The sequence below is a fragment of the Pseudochaenichthys georgianus genome, chromosome 15 (genome assembly GCF_902827115.2).
Source record: "Pseudochaenichthys georgianus chromosome 15, fPseGeo1.2, whole genome shotgun sequence".
Taxonomy (NCBI): domain Eukaryota; kingdom Metazoa; phylum Chordata; class Actinopteri; order Perciformes; family Channichthyidae; genus Pseudochaenichthys; species Pseudochaenichthys georgianus.
Window position 1 is genome coordinate 22,375,868 of NC_047517.1, and position 23,319 is coordinate 22,399,186.

Genomic DNA, 23,319 nt, shown 5'->3' on the forward strand with positions numbered 1-23,319 from the left:
AGGAGTTATGCATTGCGGAGCCCTTTAGGTCCTGCTGGAGGTACCGTGAGCAGTGTCTCAGTGTACTAAAACTTGTTGGCTTGTCTCACATCCAGAAAACTCCATGTTCTCTGGAAATGCCCCTAGCAACCCCCAAACGATCCAAACCCTCAACACTTGGAAGGAGGCTGTGCTCATTACTATTATGTTCCTTTTGGACTTTCAGGGATGGCCTGTCTGCTTCACTATTTCATGCTCTCCTTATCTGCTTCTCTTTCCACCCATGGTAATTGAAGGTGGCTGTAGGCCAGTACAAGTCCGGAGAGAAGGTGGAGGGGGGGCGGTGGAGAGGAAGAAGGGCAGAAACAGAGTAGACAGAGAGAGCTGCTGGAGAGGGCAGGCTTTCATTCAGCAGAGAAACATGTGCACTGCTCCCCTAATTCACTTGCTGTAAGCCCAGGGCTCTGAGCAGTATTGATGACTGGCAATCATTGAGAGGATTAACAGGATTTCACACAAGACTTGGACACTAACTGGTAACTTTTTGCTTACATTGTTTTACTTTTCTGAGGCAACCTATTTCTGAATTTTAGAAATTCTGTAAGGCATTAAAAGTGTTGGTGTTGTTTTCATTCACAAACATGCACCTGCAATTTTTATTTCATCAAAAGATATTAGAATATTATAATCTAATGAGTCTGTTTTTTTTTTATCATTTGAGAGAACTTATTGGGCTTACTATAGTGTTTTTTTTTCAGTGAACAGTGCTGCATGTGTTTTGATATGTTCAGATTAGTTACAATTGTTGCACTGTTTCAACTTTTACTTTAGTGTCCTTCAGAGTCTGTGCTGCTACAGTTGCATATTGAAGATATTAAGCTCAGTTATCAGTCCCTTGTTGGTTCTACTGTCATGCAAAGAATGAATGGAATCAGCTCGAAAAAATTTCCTGGCCATTTCACTTCTCGTAAAATAGATTTGTCTTTCATATTCCTAGAATCTGGGCAGGCATACTGCATAGGGCACCATGCCATTGCATTTACTGTACTCATAATGTTTTTTACAGATGTGAGACTTGCATGTATATGGACAACAATAATATGTATTTTGTGAGTAGAAACAATTTTGAAAGCATCTCTAAGTGAACACAGGGATAAGATCCCCATTAGCAGATGTTTTACAAGACATTATTGATCTGTTTGGACATTATTTAACGATTTGAATTAGTTGAACAGATTTCCACGGAGAACAACAGATAGGGCTTTCCCTTGTTGCTTGAAAAACTTGGCAGTGATAAATCCTGCTTATTTTGGCAACCATTCAGCAGGAACAGTAGTTGTTTTTTCTGGAATGGAACCATTTCCTTTTAGCCAAATTTACAGGAGATAAGTTTAGCTTCCAACAGTTCAAGTGGAGTTAAAACATGCTGTTGCATAACATAAAGTGCAGCAAGCAAACAAATTGAAAAATTATGTTCTATCTGGGCCCCATACCTTATATATTTTGGTTCCTGTTGAATGTAAAAATGTCATTTTGAAGGGAAGTATACACTGTTAAGCACTAAATGTTTGGTCTAATACTGTCTTTACAATCTGTCTGATGACTCAGTGTTGCCCAGTCTGAACAAAAAATGTTATCTGGTGAAATGGGAAAGATATTTAGTTTAACAGCTTCCTGAACAGCAGTCTCACATAAATCTTTGCAAATTATTCCAACAAACAAATGGTACAACTCTAAATGAATTTATGGTAGTTATATTTATAGCCTTCAGACTTTTTGTTTTGTTCAATATTTATACTTGTGTTTCAGTTCTGCCATTCAGTCCCAAAAGGAGTTACAAAGTGTCTGTGCTGCCTCATTAACGTTATACATCAATGGAGTTTGGTACTAACCTGCACCACAAGTGCACCTGTTATTTCTGCTACATTATGCATGCTACCCTACTTTAGTATTATAGCACAGCACGTGTAATGTTGCGTTTTCATTCCTGGATGAAGGTTGCTTCCCCTTCATCATGACTACATGTGTTTGGTCACAGTCCACAGCTGGAATTTCACCGTCTGAAGGTGTAAACTAATTCCATGTGGCTTGAGCAGAGGTGTAGAAACACTGCGTTTGGAGAAAGTCAGTCGAGGGGAAAGTCATCCCGACTGGACCCTGCCAATGAGGGGGTTTTCCAACAACCTCCTCCAACTCTCTAGAGGGGAGAATTCTGAAGAAAATGGCTTGCATAACTATTGCAGCTTTACGCCTCCTTCAACTGTGTTATTTAAACACTGAGTTTACATGGTGGAAAATGCAGTCATGTTAAAGAGTGTGACCTCTCGTTGGCTGTGCTGTAATAAAACATTTTGTAGGCCAAGGGGTTATGTCCTAACCACTGTTGACCTTCATGTGTCACATTCAGAAATAGCTATGGATAAGGTGTAGGATCTATTCCTTCCCATCAAATTCCTTCCACAAGTCCTGCTTCTTCTACTGTACTCTATCTGGTCCTCATTTGTAACTGCCTCCTTTTAGGATGTCAGCAGTTTCTTCCTTTCACATGTTGGAAAATACTGTAAAAGATCATTTGATAGAGCAGCCAAAGAAATAGGCATGATTAAATGTCTACCCTCTGCTCACATGCACAATGTAAACACAGCTCTTTTCATTGTTTTACGTGGTTCTTAATATCCCATTTCATCACTAATTATGTGAGCATGAACATAACCATCATTATACTCCACTATAATGCTACATGTTGTTTGCAGCACCATCAATAATATAAGTGTTCACCTGGTACTAAAATGAACTTGCGAAATGCAGTAAATAGAACATATTTAACATGCCACTGTTTTGTATTTGACATGAGACGATGATAAAGCACTGCATTCTGTCTTGTGTTGCTCTTGCCTTGACATTTGCGCGATTCATTTTCCACTTCTGGGTTTGTGGCGCAAAAGCATATCCAAGACTGCAGTCACCATAAAAGTTGTAATTTGTAAAAATGGCCCTCTTGTTATGTGATCAAACATCAAACATTAACAGCCATGCTATTTTTGGATTAAATGCTGACGTCAGCATGCTAATATGCCTACAATAACAAGGTCAACATGCTACTGGTTAGCAGGGGTAATGTTGACGATGTTCACCATGTTAGTTTGGTATAAGCATGCTAAATTAGCATCAAACACAAAGAACAGTTGAGGCTGGTGAGGGTGTAGTTAGCTTTGCCAAAGTATTGGACAAATAGACATTTTGACCTGTGGTGATACATGTACAGTCAGGGGATCACCAAGGTCCCGGAGACATGAATTAGTACAATATGGATAGCCTATATACCACATTTTCGCAAAAATACCCACAACCAAAAACCTTAAAGGTGGGTATAAGTTTGAGAAACCGGCTCGAGATAAACTTTTTGTTAAATTCCATGGAATGCTCTTAACATCCCGATAGCAATGAATATCTTAACTTATCTCGTGCCCTCATTGGTCATGTGCGCGTTCGTGTGTGTTGGAGGCTGTGTATTTTCAAATTCTTGCGCACTCGAGCTGGTTTCTCCAAAATGACCTACCCCACCTTTAATCAAATTATATTAGCTACACGGTCTATTCAAAACCAGTATAGAACAAAGTATTTGTTCTGAACAAAGTATTTTTTATGTACTGCCAGTGATGCTAGATAAGGAAACACTTAAAATGACTTATTATCCTGTTAGACCATGCTAGATAGATAGATCAGATACCATTTATATGAGGGGTGTCAAGAAACCATCATCTAATCTGATACTCTCAGCACTAGGAGGTTATATTGGGACCTCAGCGCCTTTGTTTTGAGTGCCTCAGGTTAAGGATTGGCCTTTCAACAGTCTGCAGTCAGTCGTACAGGAGAGATGTTGCTGTGCGGGAGTAGGATGGGAAACCTTTAGGGCTGAGCACATGCTGTGAAATCATTATTGATTGAGTCAATCATGCAGGTGAAGAATGGCTGTCGGGCAAAACATCACAAAGGAGGCTGTTTTAGTAGAACTAACACGATGGATAAATACAAAACAGCTGGAGGGAGTTGAAAGCATGGAGGCAAACCAAAAAAGATTAATCATGTCAAAATAGTTTTACATCCCAAAATATCAGTTTCCTTGTTCAGACTTGCTAATATTTTGAAACATTTTGCCATGTGTAAAATAATCATGCTCCCAGAATGACACTACTGTGAGTTTCTTGGCAGCACAAGATGGGAAACTGGCTAAAATTACTTCATCATCTCAAAGGTATATTTAGTATTATAATTGGTTTTATCCGTGAGGAAGGAAAAGTGTGGGAGAGAAGACTTTCTGGGCAGGCGTGTTGGATTTGAGCCGAGGCGGGCAGAGATTGGCAGAAGCCGCAGATTTGAGGAAACAGCTGATGATACCACAGGAAACAGTGAGCAATGGTTTAAGGGTAGTTGTGGTCAGAGGTTCAGAGAGTTGTTTATGTACTAGAGCTGATGGTGCCATGTGAGGATGTGGTGGATGAGGCTTGAAAGGGAAAATGCTTAGGTGTACTGAGGCCCGTGCAGCAAGACTGGAAAGATGGAGTGTGCCGCACGGAGGTTTGTGGTAAAGTGAGTGAATTAGGGATTTGTGGGTAGTACAGCAGTGGGAGGTAGGACATGAGTTAATTAGGGGAAAGTAAACACAGGTGATAGGATTTGCACTTGATAGCCTCAGTGACATCTGACTGCAGCTATTTTTGGAGCTTTGACCAACCCACTACTGTATACCAGCCCAGCACTTATCAGCACATAGACAACGTTAGCACTAGCTTGTAAATATATAGTGAAGTATATATCAGCTAATGAGCCAGATATTTATCTCAGTCTTTAGTAGAAATGGAAAACAGAGCTAAAAGAGAGTAAAAAATGGACAACAATTCATTATGTTGATAATTACCTGAATACAAAATAAATACTGATGTCGTCCGCCGGATATGTTTACCATACATTTTGCAATTTCAACTTTACAAGGTGATTATATGTCAATGTTGTTTTACTGCCCCCAAGTGGCCAACAAATTAAAGATTAAGAACACATGTGTCTGAGTAAATCATGAGTCCTTATAATCACTGAAATTATTGCTAAGCATCTTTTCTCCAAAATGTTCCCATCTGGTAGCCATTGTTTCTAAATTAAGTGTTTTTTCTACATGTCATATAAAGATATGAATTGGCCTCTTGAGTAATGTGTTTCCAGGAGATAGCTACTGTAGACAGCACAGTTGATGAAACATGTTAATAACGATCTGTCCAATTAATTAATCCTACCTAACCAAATTTAAAAAAGTCACATTAAAATGAATATATGTACAAATGCACAATTGCTGCTATTCACATGTGCAATATGTTTGAATCCTTTATTGCTTTAATTGAATCATCATTTTAAGGAATCACACACCCTTTATTATTACTTATTTTATGGTTGACAGTGCAGGTATAGTGGAATAGTATTGTGTTTAAAGTCTGGTTAGAGTGGACAAGCCACATTAAATGGCAGCCAAACAACTCACTAATGGAAAAACAATATGAATTTACTTCTGTCAAGGCAAGACTTACACAGAGAACACATGTCACAAATGCTTACATTGTCCTTTTTCCTTTTTACCTGCAATACAAAGCATGTGTTTCCCTTTCCCTGTAGGTGCACAATTGGAACTTGGTACTGCTGCATAATGGGTTACAAAGCGACATCCATGCATTCTCTCTTAAGATGCCTGTGCTTCATGCTTCTCCATTTGTTTAGTGCAGCTCAAGATGAAGACTTAAGAAGTAAGAGTGCTTCTGTCTTCATTTTCTCACACTTTGTTTTGCTTGTTGTCCTTACATTAAAAATCGAATGCATACATCTGGCAAAGGTCATTTGATGTACAGTAATTGCATTTTATTTCATGTGTTTCACCTAACTAAATTGGAATTGTTGGAAAAAATGTTTAAGTTGATTGTTTATTTCCTGTCTGCTTCAGGTTGTAGGACCGCACCATGTGATTTGGTCTTTATTCTAGACGGCTCTTGGAGTGTAGAAGATGTCAATTTTGAACTAATTAAGCGTTGGCTTGTCAACATAACATCCAGCTTCAACATTGGACAGAAGTTTACCCAGGTTGGAGTTGTCCAGTACAGCGATAACCCCCTCATAGAAATACCTCTGGGGAAGCATTTCTCCAGCAAAGACCTCATCAAAGCGATGGAGTCCATTGATTACATGGGGGGAAATACAAGGACTGGGACGGCCATTAAGTTTGCAACAGATAAAGTGTTCGGCCTGTCTGAGCGTGGCCCTTCAGGTATTTCCAGGATTGCTGTTGTTCTCACAGATGGGAAGTCTCAAGATGAGGTTTTGAAGGCAGCAGAGGCAGCGAGGAAAAAAGGAGTCATTCTGTTTGCAATCGGTGTTGGGACAGAGACAGAAGCGGCCGAGTTGAACGACATTGCAAACAAGCCATATGCAAAATATGTCTTCTCGGTTGAGGACTACAAAGGTATTTCCAGGATCATACAGATCATTCGACAAAAACTCTGTGAAGGTAAGCAGCTGCAGTTCATTGTCTATAGCTAAACATGTCATATATTATCAAATATTACTCTTATGACAGTATCATTGCTATGAATTTACCTCCGATTACATAATTCCTCCACATCTAACTTATTCTCGACTCGTCCTTATTTCACTCTTTGTTTGTTGCAGAGACTGTTTGTCCAGTCAAAATCCCCTCAGACTCCCGTGAAGAGAAGGGTTTTGATATTCTGTTACATTTAAATTTGGCTAAAAAAGCCAAGAAGACTAAAGGGGCATATTCCGGCACCAACGCCTATCAAGTGACATCTCGCGTCGACTTGAGTGAAGCTACACGGTAATCAGCTTGCTGTTATTATTTTTCATCTCCACCAGTGTATTCCCAAGCTGATTGACTTTTAAATTTGGTCCACCAGGACCCTTTTTCCCGATGGCCTGCCTCCGTCATACGTTTTTGTGGCCACACTGAGGTATACAGGAGCGGTGGCCATGGAGGAATGGGATGTGTGGAGAATACAGACGCGTGATGGGAAACCTCAGATGGCGGTGACTTTAAATGGAGTTCAGTTCACAGTCATGTTCACCACAACCAGTGAGGCACCCAGTGGAATTCAAACAGTGACATTTTCACATCAAACAGAAAGGGTATGGGAAAACTTTTATTTATTTGAGACTTTGGTAGAATGAAAGGATAATAAGTCTGTTTGTTTGTCTGGTCATGGATGTTCTCAACAATCGTCTTCACAGGGCTGGTTTATTGTTATGTACGGGAGAAAGTGCAGTGTTGAGTACCAGGTGTTTGAAAACAGTTCTCCAGGCACTTCACTGCTTTTACACTTTATGAACAATTGGCTCTACAAAGAGATTACAACAGTCTTTTGTGGTTGTGATATAAAATAACAGCTAGGTCTTGACCAAAAATAGTGGGTCAAACGATGGTATAAACTGAGTTGCACTATTGGAAACTTCGGATTCAGCCTTTTCTATTGGGACTAAAGTAGTTAATTAAGGATATCTCGGCCTATACTGCTTCTATTTTGAATATTGTTATTGTAATCTTACTCTTGATAGTCCACAAATTCTTCTGAAAGTAAATGTTAATTGCTGGAAAATGGCTCTAAGAGCCTGAATAATACATTTATGCTATTAATTCTGAGTATAAATGCTTGTTACTTGTTCAAGAATCAGAGTTATCAACGGTACTCAAAGGGTATTCTTCGCTTTAATATTTGAATACTCTGAGAGGCATAAACATTTCTTTCAAACACAATACTTGTATTATATAATTGGAAATCGTCCAATGCACACATCCACAAGGTTACATAGACCTGAGCTTCAGAAACGTATTCAACCTTTACAAAAGTAGGATTGTCCTTGTCCTTGGAAAAGTAACGCTACCATTTCATTCATACAGCTAGTCAATCAACTATCTCCCCTTCAGTTTATTCAGAACATATAAAACAATATCAAATGTTACCGAATGAGTATGCCGACATTGCATGGTAGATATTTTATAGTAGTATTTAGTAAGAGCCTGTTCTCGCAGAAGGTTTGAAATGCCACAATATTTCGAAATACATCATCAAAACCAAGACTGACCATGTTCAGGTTTTTAACAAATCAACAAATGATTTTGAACTTTGTTGATTTAAACAATAATTAACAATTGGTTTGCTCTTGACAACAATAACAGCAGTGAACACTCACCCTCCAGGGGGCAACATTTATGTCTTTATCAGCAGACTGACAGCCCGTACCATTTTAATGAATGAATTGTTCTTTCTCTTTTTCTTTGACAAAAACAGCTGTTTGATGAGAACTGGCACCAGCTGCGTCTGCTGGTCACCGAGGAGGATGTCACTCTTTATGTTGATGACCTGGTAATTGATACCCAAGCCTTGGAGCCCCCTGTTGGTATTTTCATCAATGGAAAAACACAAGTCGGAAAATATGTCAGCAAGGAAACAACAGTGCCGGTAAGTTCAAAAACATCAAGAATGTTTGTTGCCAGAAATGTAATCTAGTGGTTTGTTTACTGGACAATAGAAAGAGGGAGAGTCTGTTAAATGAATAGTTCTGCAAACCCAGCCCTGATACTGTATATGTTCAAAACAACAACAACACACCGTTAATGGCTGACTCCTGAGACACATGTTTAACTCTGTGAACAATAAATCTTTGGCGAAAATGTGCCTTTTTCTCCACAAGTTCTTATTGATCTTTGTTTTATAGGTCTCAATTCGCACATTTTGCTACGTAAAATGGCGCAATGAATCATAATTGTGCTGTGTTGTAATTAGCTCTGCAGAATGTTACGTAGTGTAATTTAATAACATAACATTTAATGTACTGATAATAATATGGAAAACAAGAGTAGCTGTGTTTTGCACAATACTTATTTTGCGTGTTATTATGATAAAACAAGTTGACTATTTAAACTGCTTCAAGCACATATGTGAGCATTTAGGATGGTTTATCATTGCACAGCATTGTTGGCCACTATGATGGTATATGGAAAAAAATACATATAAAATCATGTAAATAATGCAGCCCCCTTTTCTTCCTTCTATTTTCAAAATAAAATCCTTGGTAAAACTGGCTCTCTATTCTTATAGATAAATATGATAAAATAACTTACATCCTACTAAAGGATTACTTCCCATAAGGAATAATAGGATACGGTTCGTGCAGAAAAAAATACAAATAACATTATTAATTTATGACTTTTACATTTGTCAGTATGTTGTCACATCACTAAAGCTGTGGATAGTGTAAGCCGCAGCTTGGCGGTACATGTTATTGTGCGTACGGATCCATTGTTAGAAGGATCACATAGTTTGAAGTCATTCAACAGTCAGTGGATGTCCTTGTGTGAGTATCACTTTCGGATAAATACACTTATAATTGGAAACATATTTCTTTATAATTGGACATCTGAAAGTACCCCAATGCTATTTTATAAACAGTATTACATTATCATAAACCACAGATCACAGCATTCTTATCATGTTTAAACCTAAATACAAGACACTGTTATTGTTAACAAAACAATATTGTTCTACATTGATTAATGCCCCCCAAACATGCAGTCGTACTAATGTTTTCATGAGGTCAAAAATAATATAAATCATATGTGGGGATTATCTTTTGGCCTAAATGGATTACTGAAGTGAAACAGCGTACGGGACATTCTGGAGCAGTTTCACCCCATCATCCACAAAATACCAAATAATGGAAGAAAAGTGTAACGTCGCTTTAGAATGCTTCCAACACTGAGGGAGGTTTGGCAACATGTAGCTGCTCAATGCCCAACGAGGGCAATGTAACAGTTGTTTCAGAGCAATTTCAATTCATTAGTAGCAAAGCACTTATAAAACCCACATAACATTGCGAAATTACCCCGATGTTTGGTTTGTCAGCTTGTTTGGAGTTTCCCACAGCTGAGGTTGTTTTTAACAAGAGTTTCTTCTTTTTTCAAATGTTGTTTAGTTTGAACTCCAGAAACTTCGCATCTACTGTGACCCTGAGCAGAATAACCGCGAGACTGCATGTGAAATACCGGGTGTCGTAAGTACAAGAGTCTGCTTGGCACTGAACATGTGTTTTGGTCCAAAAGCAACAAAGATAACTTATTCTCACCTACTTCGCATCTTGTCCAACTACATCTGCTTCTGTTTCGAAGCACTTCATTTCTCTGCACATCTCAAACTGCATGTCATGAAATTATTTTCTTGCTTAATGTTTCTCAGCAGCAGTGTCCTGTAGTATGGTGTATTGGAAGTGTACACTCAGCATATCAATTTAAGTCACATCTGTTGATAACAATTTGTTGGAAGAAGATGCATGGATCAGGTTCAAACATTTTGCACTCAGCACTTTTTTTTATGTCTGCTGGCTGTAACTGTGTTTGTGAAGCATTGGCCTTTTATTATGCTGGTGTTGAAATTGCTACATCCAAAGAGCCAGCGCGAAATTACAGCTTTTACTTTGATGATGTGAGATAAAAAAATTTCCTTTTGATGTAAGTTAGAAATTGCCTGATATCAGGAAGTATTTTTTCGAGTGAGATTAAACTATGAAAATGTAAGCAGTGTGTAGATGCAGTGTGTTGAACACGGCAAGTTAGGTACATTTTTTTACAATATAGTAAATATATTATTTTTATTTGAACGCAACAATGGGTTCGAGTTTCAGTATTGGATTTTGTGACCAACACAAACATTTGAACATGAATTAACAGGTTGCTAATTTTCTAAATCATGAACCAATCGTCCAAAACACAAGGCTACATATTATTATACTCATCATTTAACCTCTAACATATATAATTCTGTACGTGCGCACAATACCTGCTCTTTGTTCATTGCAGTGCTACACTCCCGATGAATCTGAACCAACTCAGGAACCTTGTGTTTGTCCTCCTGGATCCCCTGGAACACCAGGAATAAAGGTATTTTAAAAATACATTGTTCTTTTTATAATATTTGTCATTCTTTGTATTTGTGCTTGTTCCATATGCAGCACATCCTGCTCCACTGAAAACCAGATTACAAGCCAAATTAGCCTGCAGAAAGGCCTGCAGAGACAGTCTGCTCTTGGTTTAGCACAGAGCCCTTTGTCCTCATTGTTCATACAGTTGGTTAAATGTTTACTGAAACTGTTTTCTGTTGAAATCATATCATCTTTAACAGTTATGGTTTATGGTGGGTGATCTTAGGAGATAAAGGAGACAAGATGGCTTTTGCTAAAAAAACAGCACACAAACCTTCTCTCCCTCACAGCTCAGCTTTGAGGGAATGTGTGCTGATGTCTAAATGCTGCTGTCTGATAAGTCTACGTGATGAACCTGTGAGGTTACATCTTTCCAATACAGTAGATCAAATGTAACTACAGTGATTACAGCCTGTAAACATAGACTTCCTGGGTGCCAGAAACTGTGCGGTTTGGGGAGTTTTGGCACTTTTATCTCCTAAATACACAGTTACCTGCTAAAAAATACAAATTATGGACGCACATAATAGCACATAATAGCCTCTTTTTCTAAAGTAAGGCAAATTGCAGCTAGCCATTGTGACGAAGTTAGCCTTGTAAGATCCTAATGTGCTGTTTGCTTGAAGCAAACCAGACCTTTGCTTGGGATAAACACTGGTTTGAAGGGGAAATTACCCAAATGGGGTATAAAACCTACATGTTTCCCTTTATTGATCGCGGTGTATCAACCAAATAATGGCAGCCTTGGTCATAAAAAACTTTACACACAGACCCTAGAGAGATATTACCTCAGCAACAAGACTCTTTGTTAATAAAACCTACATGGTTTCAGGCATGTTTGTGTTTATAGTGTCACATCCAGGTTTTACTACATGTACTAATAGATCCAAAATGCTGAGACCATGGCAGGCTTGCAGATGTTCCTTATGACCCACAATGTGTTCAAGAGCATCTTACATTAGATAAAACAACTCAGCTTTGTTCAAAATGATAAATTAAATCGACAATCTGTGCCAGAGAAGGCATATTGTTACCAGATACGTTTCAAAATGGATCCATTGTTCTGCTTTAAGATTGCACGATGAAAATGACCTCATTCCACTTTCTTTAGGGGGAACAAGGAAACTCTGGCAAAGCTGGTCAGCCTGGACCTGCTGGTGCTGATGGTAAGCCTGTGAGTACTACATAGTTCAATATACAAACATACAGATCATAACCATCATAGCGGCATCCACATCAGCATCTGAGAAAATACCCATACCAATTAAGTCATTAAATCATGACAGTGTCTGCTCGTTAATCCTATGTGGTTAAAACCGCTCCATACGTAAATATAGTTATTCTTCCAATGGGTAAATAGAAAACATGTCTGAGTATACCACTGGAGGACGCACAGCAGTGATGTTGTGTGATGAAAACCATCCAAAAGTGAACCACATGTTCTAGAGCATGATCAAAAACCTACCCTGCAGCATAGAATCACTTAGAGAAAATACACACAGTTAAGGGGGTTCAAATGTTTAACCAATTGTGAGTATCTCTTGTCTTTTTCTGTCTGAAGGGTATCCCCGGGATTAGAGGAAGTCCAGGGCTACCAGGTCCAACAGGAGTAGAGGTAATGAAAAACTTGCCCGAACATTAACTTCAGCATCCAGAGTACAGTATTTAAAGCTGGTTTACTTTGTCTTTGGTTACTCCGCTCAGGGTGCTCGTGGGTCAGACGGGTACAAAGGCGAGCAAGGACGGCCAGGTGTTTCGGTAGGAAGGTCAAACATCACATTGTGGCCCAATGGATTTTGGAATTAATCTGTTGCACAATATTTGACAACCAACAACAATTAACCTAACTCTGTTTTGTTAGGGGGAGAAAGGTGTGTCTGGATTACGAGGACTGCCTGGACAACCAGGAAAGAAGGTGGGGATGATCAGTATTCTTAGTACTCGATAATACGCTATACATATGTTGTTCAATATACTGTATTTTTGGGTTTAAAAAAGATATCCGTTGAAATAACAAGTGATGGTTAAAATACAAATATAGATTGAATCATGAAGATAACAAATATAGGATTGACAGGGTATCCCTGCTAGACACATTAACTTGAATCGTTTGAACAACGTCACATCAATCACGCTAGAGACCATATGTTATAAATATAAAACCATATTCTCCGGGAGAGTAAAACAAAGGCAAGCAGTGCACAAATCATCCAGCATTTGGCCATTGAAGGTCTCAACAACAGCCACGGCAGACTGGAGCATAAACCAGACAGTTCCACAGCTTGATGTATTTTTTGTATTGCTTTGATAGCTGTTAACGTTTTGCCATTAATGGTATTTTGAATTGGGTAATGCATCCTCTCTATATCCTCTCTTTCAAAGCATCCTACCTTGTAATCAGTGTGACCGCAGGAGTTCCTGCCAGTTGGATGAAGTGGACAACAAGTCAAGCAGTACATGTCATTTTGAAAATGGTCTCAGCTGTCTGCACCTGGAGCGAATCCTCCCGTAACATCTGCCCCATTGTTTGAGTGTTACTCACAGGTCCAGGATGCATCAAATGAAGTGTTTAATAGTGCCTTGACTGTCTTTTCAACTTTCTTTGATTAGGTAAAATACTTTGGATTTTAGCAACACAAATAAAATACAGAGCACTGCATTACCTAATGTCAGGAGGATTTACTATATCTTTCCCCTGCTTCCTGTAGTGCTCTTAGGATGTAACTATCATCATGTTTAATGTTCTGCCGAAGCGCTTCAAATATCTCATAATTGGATATTTCATTAGTGTAATGGCATCATGAAAGAGGTGAGCACCTAGAGGGGGTGGACTGCTAGTGAATTTCCATCACTTCTTTCATGGCAAAGTAAAAAGAAAGATCTGGTCAAAGAGGGTCTACACATCACAAACATATTATAGTTATGTGGGTTGTAAGGTATATTTTCTTTGGATTTAAACCTATTTACATCTACCTCACCAAATTGTTCCCACATTTGAAGGCCACCCAACGGCGTCCTCTAATTTTCCTGGCAAATGATGTAGAAAACAGAAACATGAGATGTTTGCTAACTTAAGTCAGAAGCACATCATTTATGGACACAAGAGGTAGAAGTAGTGTTTGCCACTTAGCCAAAGTAATGGCTATGTTTGTGTTACTTGTTCTTTACCACAGTCGTTCATGGCTTTAGAAGGAACAATGCTTAGGTTGTCTCCATCTTTGCTAATGTTCTCTGTAGGTCATCAACAATGTAACTACCATTTTTTTTCCCCTGAAATCTGCGTTCCTATTAAGAAACTCACAGTTGAGCTTTGGGAGTATGTGAAAGCTCTTACTTGCATATTTGCTGCACACCCAAGATTAAAACATACCAGCCATTGCTTACACTATCTATGCTAGCAGCTGCCCATGTTTAATGCTCCATAGCATCAAACAAAGTGCTGCCAACACAATCCCACACTTAACGTGGCATAAAGACAATTCAAGCACTACCAGTTGGCTTCCATGATGGTGCCTTTACTGCACAACTTGGACAAAGGCATAAATCCTTTGTCATGGTACCGCTTCCTGTTTGTAAACCGATAGTTGAACTCAGCTCAAACTTAAAGAAAGTAACTGTTGAAACGTTTGACTAAAACGTATTTTCATGCTGTATACACATTTTTTTTCAAATGAAAGAAACAAACTGATCAAACCAGTGATACATACGTCATTTGGTTTAATGCTGTACAGTCATTGATTCCTCGAGTCGATTACCATATTTTTGGTTGATGGAAAGCAAAATCTGAAAATAAATGATGCTATCTCGCGCTTTGTTTCCAAGTGCTGTCCTTTCTAGTGAAAATGTGAAATTGCAGAGAGGGATCCTTCCAAGGTCTGGGACCATTCAACAGACACGTTCCTCACGTCTACTTTTAGGTCGACCAGTGCAATCTTAACAATGCCTGATGCAGTTTAACTTGTCACTCCCCAAAGTTCTAGGCCAAATAGTTGCTAAATTCAGTGTCTATCCCAGAAAAACAAAACCACTGCTGACTAACGTTGTATAATGACTGCATAATTGTGACTAGGCTTCACAATGGGCCTATGACGTGCTTATTTCCCAAGCGGTACAGTGTAACTATCTTTCTGAGAAACATGGATGATTTTGTCTAATATTCTTGCCAAATCTTTTGACTGTTTTCCAGGGTTCAATAGGATTAACAGGAATTGCAGGGTTACCTGGAAAAGCTGGGCAACTGGTAAGGGTTCAACCAATTCTAATGGCTAATACAAATTAATTACACAAGAAATATAAGAATATAAATCAACTTGATGCCATGATGTTTCCAGGGAGAAAAGGGAAGTTCGGGACCTCCTGGGCCACCAGGTTTTCTAGGAGCACCTGTATGTATAAATCAATTCAAAATTGAATCTAAAGCTCATGTGCCGCTATAGTCTTGTACATTTGTTTTCTCTGGTTTCAGGGTCTACCTGGAAGAAATGGAAAGGGCGGATTTCCAGGGAGACATGGTCAAAAGGTCTGCTTGTTTTGAAATTGAAGAATGTTAAAAATCTCATTAAGGGATTATGAGAATAATGGAGGCATGAGGTTGTCTAAGCTGCACATTAAAAGACTTTGCTGTTCCCAAGTGTTGTCTTGTGGATGTTTGGCAACCATGGAAATTAAGCCCTACAGTCCTGGTGTCTCCCTCGTCTTTTCCCAACCCCATTTGACTTGTGTACACATCAGAGTTTGGATTGATGCCGATTTAATGAATCCAACATGACATGTAAAAATATGAGCAAATGATGTTTGTGAGGTTTCAAATTAAGGGTGCCTTACTACTAAATTCGATTAGAATGTTATGTATTTATAATGTTTTTGCTTTTTTGTCTTAAGGGAGAAGCTGGAACTGGTGGGATACCTGGTGTTGATGGAAGGGAAGGCCATCCAGTGAGTTGTAAAAAAAAATGGTGCACATTTGTTATTGGTTTGAGCTGATCAATCTTGGCTCTGACTTGAAGAAATGTAGGTTTTGATGAAAATTGTATGAAATATGAAATAATTGTCAGATTAAAAAGAAGGAAGGAAGAGGGGAGTTTTATGTACGTGGTAATTACATCAAGGTTTACTAATTGAAGCTGACATAAAATTATACTCTCATTTACGGAACATTAAAAAAGGCAAATACCGTAGAAGACCTGATTTTATGGATCATGCAGATTTGAATGCATAACATGCATTATTGTAGTACCGCTTTGTGTTAAAATACTGTCAGCAGTATAGAGAATACCCCTGACAGCCAGTAAATTAGGGGGGATTTCCCCTGTAGTTCATCCCAGGATAACCCTGTTATGCAACAAGAGGGCTCCAGCTATAAAGTAAGGCAGAAAAAGTAACTCAGCGAGGGAATGCTGTAAATCTGTTTTAGGAAGAAAGTGTTTCAACCGGGCAGCTTCCCCACTGATCATGATATTAGTGTTATCCAAAAGTTTGTGTTGGGTCCACAAAAGATGAGTCACTTGCTCCACAAGCCTGTAGCATTTTCTCCTTACCAGAACAATAGAGTCATAATGTATCCATGGAGATAGGATTAGTAGTGTAGCTACTCAAGTTAAAACAAGATGAAGTTAGCGCTAAAGTGTGGCCCCAAGACGGGGATTTCCTCACCTATAGTTCTAGTGTCTGGGTGGCTCACAGTACATTTCTGTCCCCCCGCCTGCCTGTCAAATGTATTGACTAAGAACATATGTTACTCAAACTTCAGTCTGAGGCAACCTCTAAGCATCTGCAAGCATTTATCTCAGAGGAAAATAATGTCAAAACACAAAACTTCCCAGGGCAGCTCTATTGCATGTTGTGAAACACACCAATTTTTATTGTATTAAACCATTAAATTCTACATTTAGATCCCCATTTCTTTTTGTCCCCTACAGGCAAGAGCAACTACTTTTTATAGTATTGCATTTATCAGCGAATAAAACATATGGACAGTTTATTTGCATTAGATTTATATCTAAAGGTCGTAAGCTTTGAAATAGTGCTTTAACAATTGTTACTGACACATGAAAGCAATTATATTACTATGAAAAAGAATGTGGTCAATCATACCGTTTTTAGTATAATTTCAGATTCTGAGACATCTTTTTTTAAATCTTGAATATATTGATATGCGATACAGTAGCCTAATGTGTTTTATTGCTACCAGGGTATGCCTGGATTGCCAGGAATTGCAGGCTTAAATGGACAAAAGGTGAGTTCCTGTACCTAATGTATGCGGAAATAAGATAAACAAATTGTTTTGCATCCTCTCTCTTCTCATGTTTGACTATAATTCACATTGAAGGGGGAAGCTGGTTTGCCTGGATCTAGGGGCTTCAGCGGATCTACTGGACCTCCTGTAAGTTAAAAATATTTTTGGACTATTCTTGTGTACACCAAAGAGTTAATATTGAATTTGAAGGTTACCAAAGCTATTCTCTCCTCTCCTGTAGGGTGAAATGGGTTTACCTGGTGCACCTGGTTTAAAAGGATCAATTGGACTTAAGGTAATCATGTATAATTGTTAGAAAATCCCCTTTGAGGTCTTTCAAACAGCTTTACTTTGAGTGACGCAAAGCCACAATGAACAATCACTGACGTTCATCCCTCTGACAGTCATCCAAACCATTGAAAAACATATTTAAAATGGATTAACTGTACACTAAATATAATGTGAGTCGTGTATCCCCTTCTGCATCCCTTGGGCAATGAGCGCCAAGAAAAGACAATACTGCAGATCAATCACACCAGCTGGCATTAAGAACCGACAAGCTGCATGCCGAGATATGTCATGATTTTAGTTGAGTCCAAGCCCAATATAGTATAGTTAAACAGCTGCCAACAAATATGGATAAGTGTAGCATTATATGACATAAGATTCCCAAGCCATAAAAGCAGTGGATAGCATCACTAGGAAAAATCTCAAATCTTTGGAGCCGAGTTGGTTGAAATGCATATAAAGAAGTTGGGTCAGCAGCATTGAATGTTTTGTTTGGTCTATATTTTTTTAAAATACACTTTAGCACAAGCAACGATCTCTTGGCCATACCGGCAGAGCTAGATTAAGCGATGATCCGGTCTTACTGCTTTCGTCAGTGATCTGGTCTGGGCGCTCTGTCTCCTAATCACTTTTCATTAGCTGATCCGGGTTTAAAAAGCCAATGTGTAAATGGCACATAAGTGAAAAGCTAGTTTATGGACAGCCAGGCAATACTTTGATTTTATGGCAGAGATTCAGACTACAAATACAGAGGCTTGTTCAACTGGAAAAGAAAGCACACGCGTAGACATAATTGAACGTCAGACTGCAACTCACAAAGCATTGTGAAAGTAAAACATGCATCAATGATGATGAATAATGACAAAAACAACAGCAGTCCAGTCAGTGAATTTATGTGTTTTGGATGTTCTTACATTGTATTTCTGTAACATAAAGACATGTTTATGTTTTAATCTAGGGGAATAATGGTGAAAGTGGAATTCCAGGTATACAAGGAACACCAGGGCCTGTGGTATGTTTTCATTTAAATAATGTAACATGAACCAGTTGGCTTTATGTCTGATTTTAAATACTGTTATCATTTATTGAATCAAAGTTTTATGTCCTGCAGTTTATAATTAAAGGTGTTGTTATTTTTAATGATTTGTGTTAAATGTCACACTGCTACAGGGGAGCGCAGGAGAACCGGGGAGAGCAGGGCAGCTGGGGCACCCCGGCATGCCAGGCCTCACGGGCAGCGAGGTATTTTTACATACTTTTTTCTGCGAGTGTTGTGACACCGTCATCTCTCCTTATTAATCCTGTTGAAACCTTTTTTTAGGTACATCATTTATGACAAGACGATTCATAATTTGTAAAGTAAATGTTTACTGGTCTGGGTTAACCCAGTCTGGTCAAACATGCAGTATATTTGACTGATATTCAATTATAAGCATCAGTTTGCCACACATTTCAGCTGTAATAATAACTCACATTCCATATCAGCAACTGACTTACATCACAGTTAGTTTTCAACCCAGAATTGTAATAACTTTTTTATATTTGTATAAAATATAAGCCAGATGTGAGAAGTATTGTGTAATGAACTATATGGAATTATTGTGTTGATATGTTGTAATGTTGACTGTATTTCACTTGTGTTTGTTAACTCTTCCAGAAAACGTAGTATAAAATATCCATGTCCTTTTATTTTTTCAGGGTCAAAGAGGAAGTGCAGGTGACAGAGGACAGACGGTAAGATTCAAGATATATTTAGATTAGTCACCCAAGCAGATCGTACAATGATCATGTTGATCTGTGCAATGCTAATTTAAATAGTAATTCACTTTATCACTATTGGGTTTTGGAAAAGGACGTCAGTGCATTACAATCACAGTGAGGAATTCATCAAATAATTGTTTATAATAAGCATCCCTCTATTAGTGGAGGAACATATTCTATTACATGAGTGTTTGTAAACCAGTGTAAATATAGTCTTTTTTTCACATATTTATTATGGTTTGGGAAAGCAATATGTTTTTTGGATGTTTGATAGAACGTTTGCCATTCTGTTGACTTTCAGAATGGTTTTTCTACATTAAGATAAACTGGATTCTTTTTTTAATGACACCTATATCACCTTGAGGGTGCAACAGGGAAGTGTAATCATATTTATGTCTACTGGGCAATAATGTGATTCATTCAAAAGACATTATTACCCATAAATAGTACATATTTATATTTTACATCAATCATGTTTTGAATTGATATGTTTACCTTCTATACCGTCTACACAACCATAAGCTGCACACAGTTCAGGCTTGTGCTTGAAACACTGATTATAGATGGTATCATGACGTTGGTCTAATGGTTTTCTCACCAGGGAATTACCGGTGGAAAAGGAGAGCAGGGTCGGCCAGGGGAACCCGTGAGTTTCTTCAATCAGCTTTGTTGTGTTACAAAAACGTTCAACAAATGGACCAAACAAATTACCCTACCTACAGTATATTATAGGACATTTTAATGAATTTGTTCATTAAATAGTTTTCTTTTCATTTGGTGCAAATTAAGATTAACTTGAACAATATATAAAAAATTGGCCTCAAGAATGGACTATGAATCTTTTCTCTGTCAGAGGAGGAAAGTTCAAAACTGTGACAACGTTTTATATGTGGATCGTGCCACCATGTGGCCATGTTTAGGGCAAGCACTTTAAACCTTAACTCATTACTCCCCAACCATGAGGCTAAGCAGCCTTATCTTTTGTTGGGAAAATAATGAATAAGAAGTTCGTTCAAAACAAATCTAATCTATCAATACAGGATATAAAGGACAGGACATTAACAATATATTTGTTCACCACTCCTCATTTGTAATGACTCTTTTCCACAATTTCTTGTTGTCAAATTATTTAAATCATGGCCTATTTTAAATAAATTCACATAATTGCGAGCACATGCAGGTGAAACTGTAACTGCATTTGGATGACATTGGTACACATCAGAGTGATACCGCACAATGTGATGCCATTGAGCCTACAGGTAGGGCTATCATGGCTTGACACATACTCAGTGGTCATAAGTCTGACATGTTACACATTTAAACCACTGTATTTCCAAGATGTTACCACTGATAATTGAATGTCTTTTTTTAACTATAATCTGAGTTTCTGTTATTATAAATAAAATAAAAATTGTCCAGCCTTGTGCTCTCTTGAATGTTTTCTATGTTTTAATTAATGAATACTTTCATTGACAGGGCTCCACTGGTTCAATGGGACTTAAAGGAGAGGTATGTTGGGCTGATTGCTTTATTAACTGTACCTCCATCCAAACTGAACTATTGTTAGTATCGCTAACCCTGGGGTGGTATTTTTGCCAGAAAGGGACAACAGGAGATGCTGGGCAGAGAGGTCAAGAAGGTCATGTGGGACGGCCCGGACAATCAGGCCAGTCGGGCCTACCCGGCGCCAGAGGGCTGCCAGGGGACAGTGGTCCAGCTGGCCCACCAGGACCTGAAGGAAGACCTGTATGTGTGCTAACTTTACTCTCCAATGTGTATTTTATTCTGATGTTTTATCTGATTATGACTAACATAATGTAATGGTCTGATAAATACTCAAGGCAGGTCAAATGTCGGACAATCACATTCGGCAAATCTGCAGAGAGATCCTTCAGTGTGAGTATCATCATTGACAGATGATATATTGCTGTGTGTCTCATCACATGTCATAAATATGTTTGGTTTCATTGTCAATCATAGCTGAGCTGCCTATATTAATGGTGAGCAAGCAGCAGAGTAGCTGTACAAGATGTCAAAGCCGGCCTGGATCTCCTGGTCCTCCAGGGCCAACTGGGCTCCAGGGACTCCGGGGTTCTTCTGGTCTTAGTGGCTCCAGGGGACAGCCAGGCCACCCTGGTCGGCCAGGGCACCCTGGTCTTAATGGGTTGAAAGGTACAACCAGTGCCAAAGTCTACAGTGTGATTCGAGCTGTTTTGCAGGATGCTTAAACAGGTTCACTTCTGTTTGTAGGAGAACAAGGTTATAAGGGTGAGAAAGGGAGCCCGGGTCGAACCACCAATGGAGACCAAGGGCCACCAGGGACTCCAGGTAAATCCTGTGGCTGATGTACTCCAGGTAAATACTGTGTACTGTTTTGTTGAACTGATAATAGCTTAGTATTTTTTATTTTACAGGTCCAATGGGTCCCCATGGGTACGGTAAGCCAGGTACTCCGGGTGAGACTGGATCTCCTGGTCTGAACGGAGCAGAGGGCAAAAGTGGGAATCCTGGCATCCCCGGTCAGCCTGGGATGTGTGATCCATCCATGTGCTATGGTAGCATGATGAAGCGGAATCCTTACGGCAAAGAGCCAAACTATTGACGTCACTGCAGGCGACAGTCTCCAGCTGATGTAGAACAGTCATTCTCAGGAAGATCTCATCATTACAGTTTCTCTATCACAGAAACAAGACGGACCTCTGCTAACACCTTGTCTGTGATCTCAGACAGTCAAAAGAACTAGATCTTATCACATTTGCTGGCTTTATTATTCCCAAGTATTTCAAGATGCTTTTTGTGGTGTTAAGATAATTAATAATTGGCTCCTCCATCTAAAACCTCTCATCTGACCACCGTCCACTTCATGTCTGACTGAATCTGTCTCTAAGCAGTGTGCTTGGTGCATTTCCCATATTGCCCCCTATGTTGCTTCATTGTATGTTGCTCTCTACATTTTTACCACACATACATCTTCTTTTAAAAAACCACACAACCTCTATGATCTATACATTCCATGTTCAGTGAATGAATTGCCCATAAATGATGTGTAATTGGCATGTTTCAAGACTGTGATTTGCTGTAGCTGAGTGTGAGCTACCTGTGTTGCTAAAGCATTCAGTGTGACTGTTAAGCACTTCAGCCTTTATGAAAACCTTGTATAACAGTTAATATTGTGTATCACCCGAGATGAATGAATACTTTTCCCCATATCACTCATTTAAATGTCATTTTATTCCATTTAGGAAGTAAAACGTTTCATCGCCACAGAGCAAGCGAACATTTTACGTTGAAATTTGTTGTCATTTATATTTCCGAAGCGTACCTTACATTACTGTAGCAGGTATTTTATTGTTATTTATAAAAAGAGAAATAACTGTGTATTTCTACACTGACATGTCTTAAAAGCTTTTGTAATTGTTTTATTTTGTGTTATGGTGATTTTGTATGAACTTCTTAGAAGTAAAACATCATAATGATTTTTGAACATAGTTTGGTTCTTATTTTGTTTTCAGCGTTATGGGGTGTTTCGACTGGATGTTCCATTTTAACTACAGCCTCAAACAAGTAGATGAGTGGAACAAAAAAAGAGGTCCATCACATTGGTTCTCATCTAAGGACAGGGCACTGGACACTTGAATACGTGCAGCTATAAGCTTCTGTGGGCGGCATGTGTGCGTTAGAGACTTCAGGAATATCAATTGAAGTGTTTTGAACACTAGGTGGAGCTATGTGGTAACATCCCAGCACATTCAGGAGTTTTACTCTACCTAAGAAGGGGGCTTCCTTTTTTTTCATTTTGGACAGCAGCCACCCATCACATGGAAACCTCTGAGTATTTATGTTTTTAATTATCCCAGCATACTTCCTTCAACATGCTGTTTACTTAGTTCTCCTCTGAGAATGTCAGAGCTATATGCTCTTTGCGTTAAATTAACTTTTCTTTCCACTACTGTTTGGGTTTTTTTTTTTTAGAATTACAGAGATTTAAATTAGTTTAGTCTGTGGAGAGTCTAATGCTCTTAATACTGATT

At 38.7% G+C, this 23,319-nt stretch overlaps 1 protein-coding gene and 1 long non-coding RNA gene across 5 annotated transcripts in view; one reads left to right on the forward strand and one right to left on the reverse strand.

Moving 5' to 3' along the window:
- The first annotated feature begins 433 nt into the window (after positions 1-433).
- col21a1 (collagen, type XXI, alpha 1) lies at positions 434-22,719 on the forward strand. Its single transcript, XM_034101011.1, has 29 exons — positions 434-515; positions 5,641-5,768; positions 5,963-6,523; positions 6,685-6,850; positions 6,930-7,158; positions 8,319-8,489; positions 10,003-10,080; positions 10,883-10,963; positions 12,116-12,178; positions 12,566-12,619; positions 12,709-12,762; positions 12,866-12,919; positions 15,191-15,244; positions 15,336-15,389; positions 15,470-15,523; positions 15,886-15,939; positions 17,195-17,239; positions 17,333-17,386; positions 17,481-17,534; positions 18,486-18,539; positions 18,698-18,769; positions 19,226-19,261; positions 19,890-19,934; positions 20,765-20,797; positions 20,888-21,034; positions 21,130-21,184; positions 21,269-21,460; positions 21,539-21,616; positions 21,703-22,719. Exons 2-29 carry the CDS (start codon positions 5,672-5,674, stop codon positions 21,888-21,890), a joined length of 2,877 nt encoding a protein of 958 aa, XP_033956902.1. The 5' UTR covers positions 434-515; positions 5,641-5,671; the 3' UTR covers positions 21,891-22,719.
- Positions 7,725-23,319, reverse strand: part of LOC117459863 (uncharacterized) — a 37,047-nt gene continuing 21,452 nt past the window's right edge. For 3 of the 4 annotated variants that reach the window (XR_004553565.2, XR_004553566.2, XR_004553563.2), the window contains exon 5: positions 7,725-8,421. This is a non-coding gene — a long non-coding RNA (uncharacterized lncRNA). Of the gene's footprint in view, positions 8,422-10,861; positions 10,944-23,319 lie in introns of those variants that run through there. The other variant, XR_011644470.1, reaches the window with a different exon arrangement.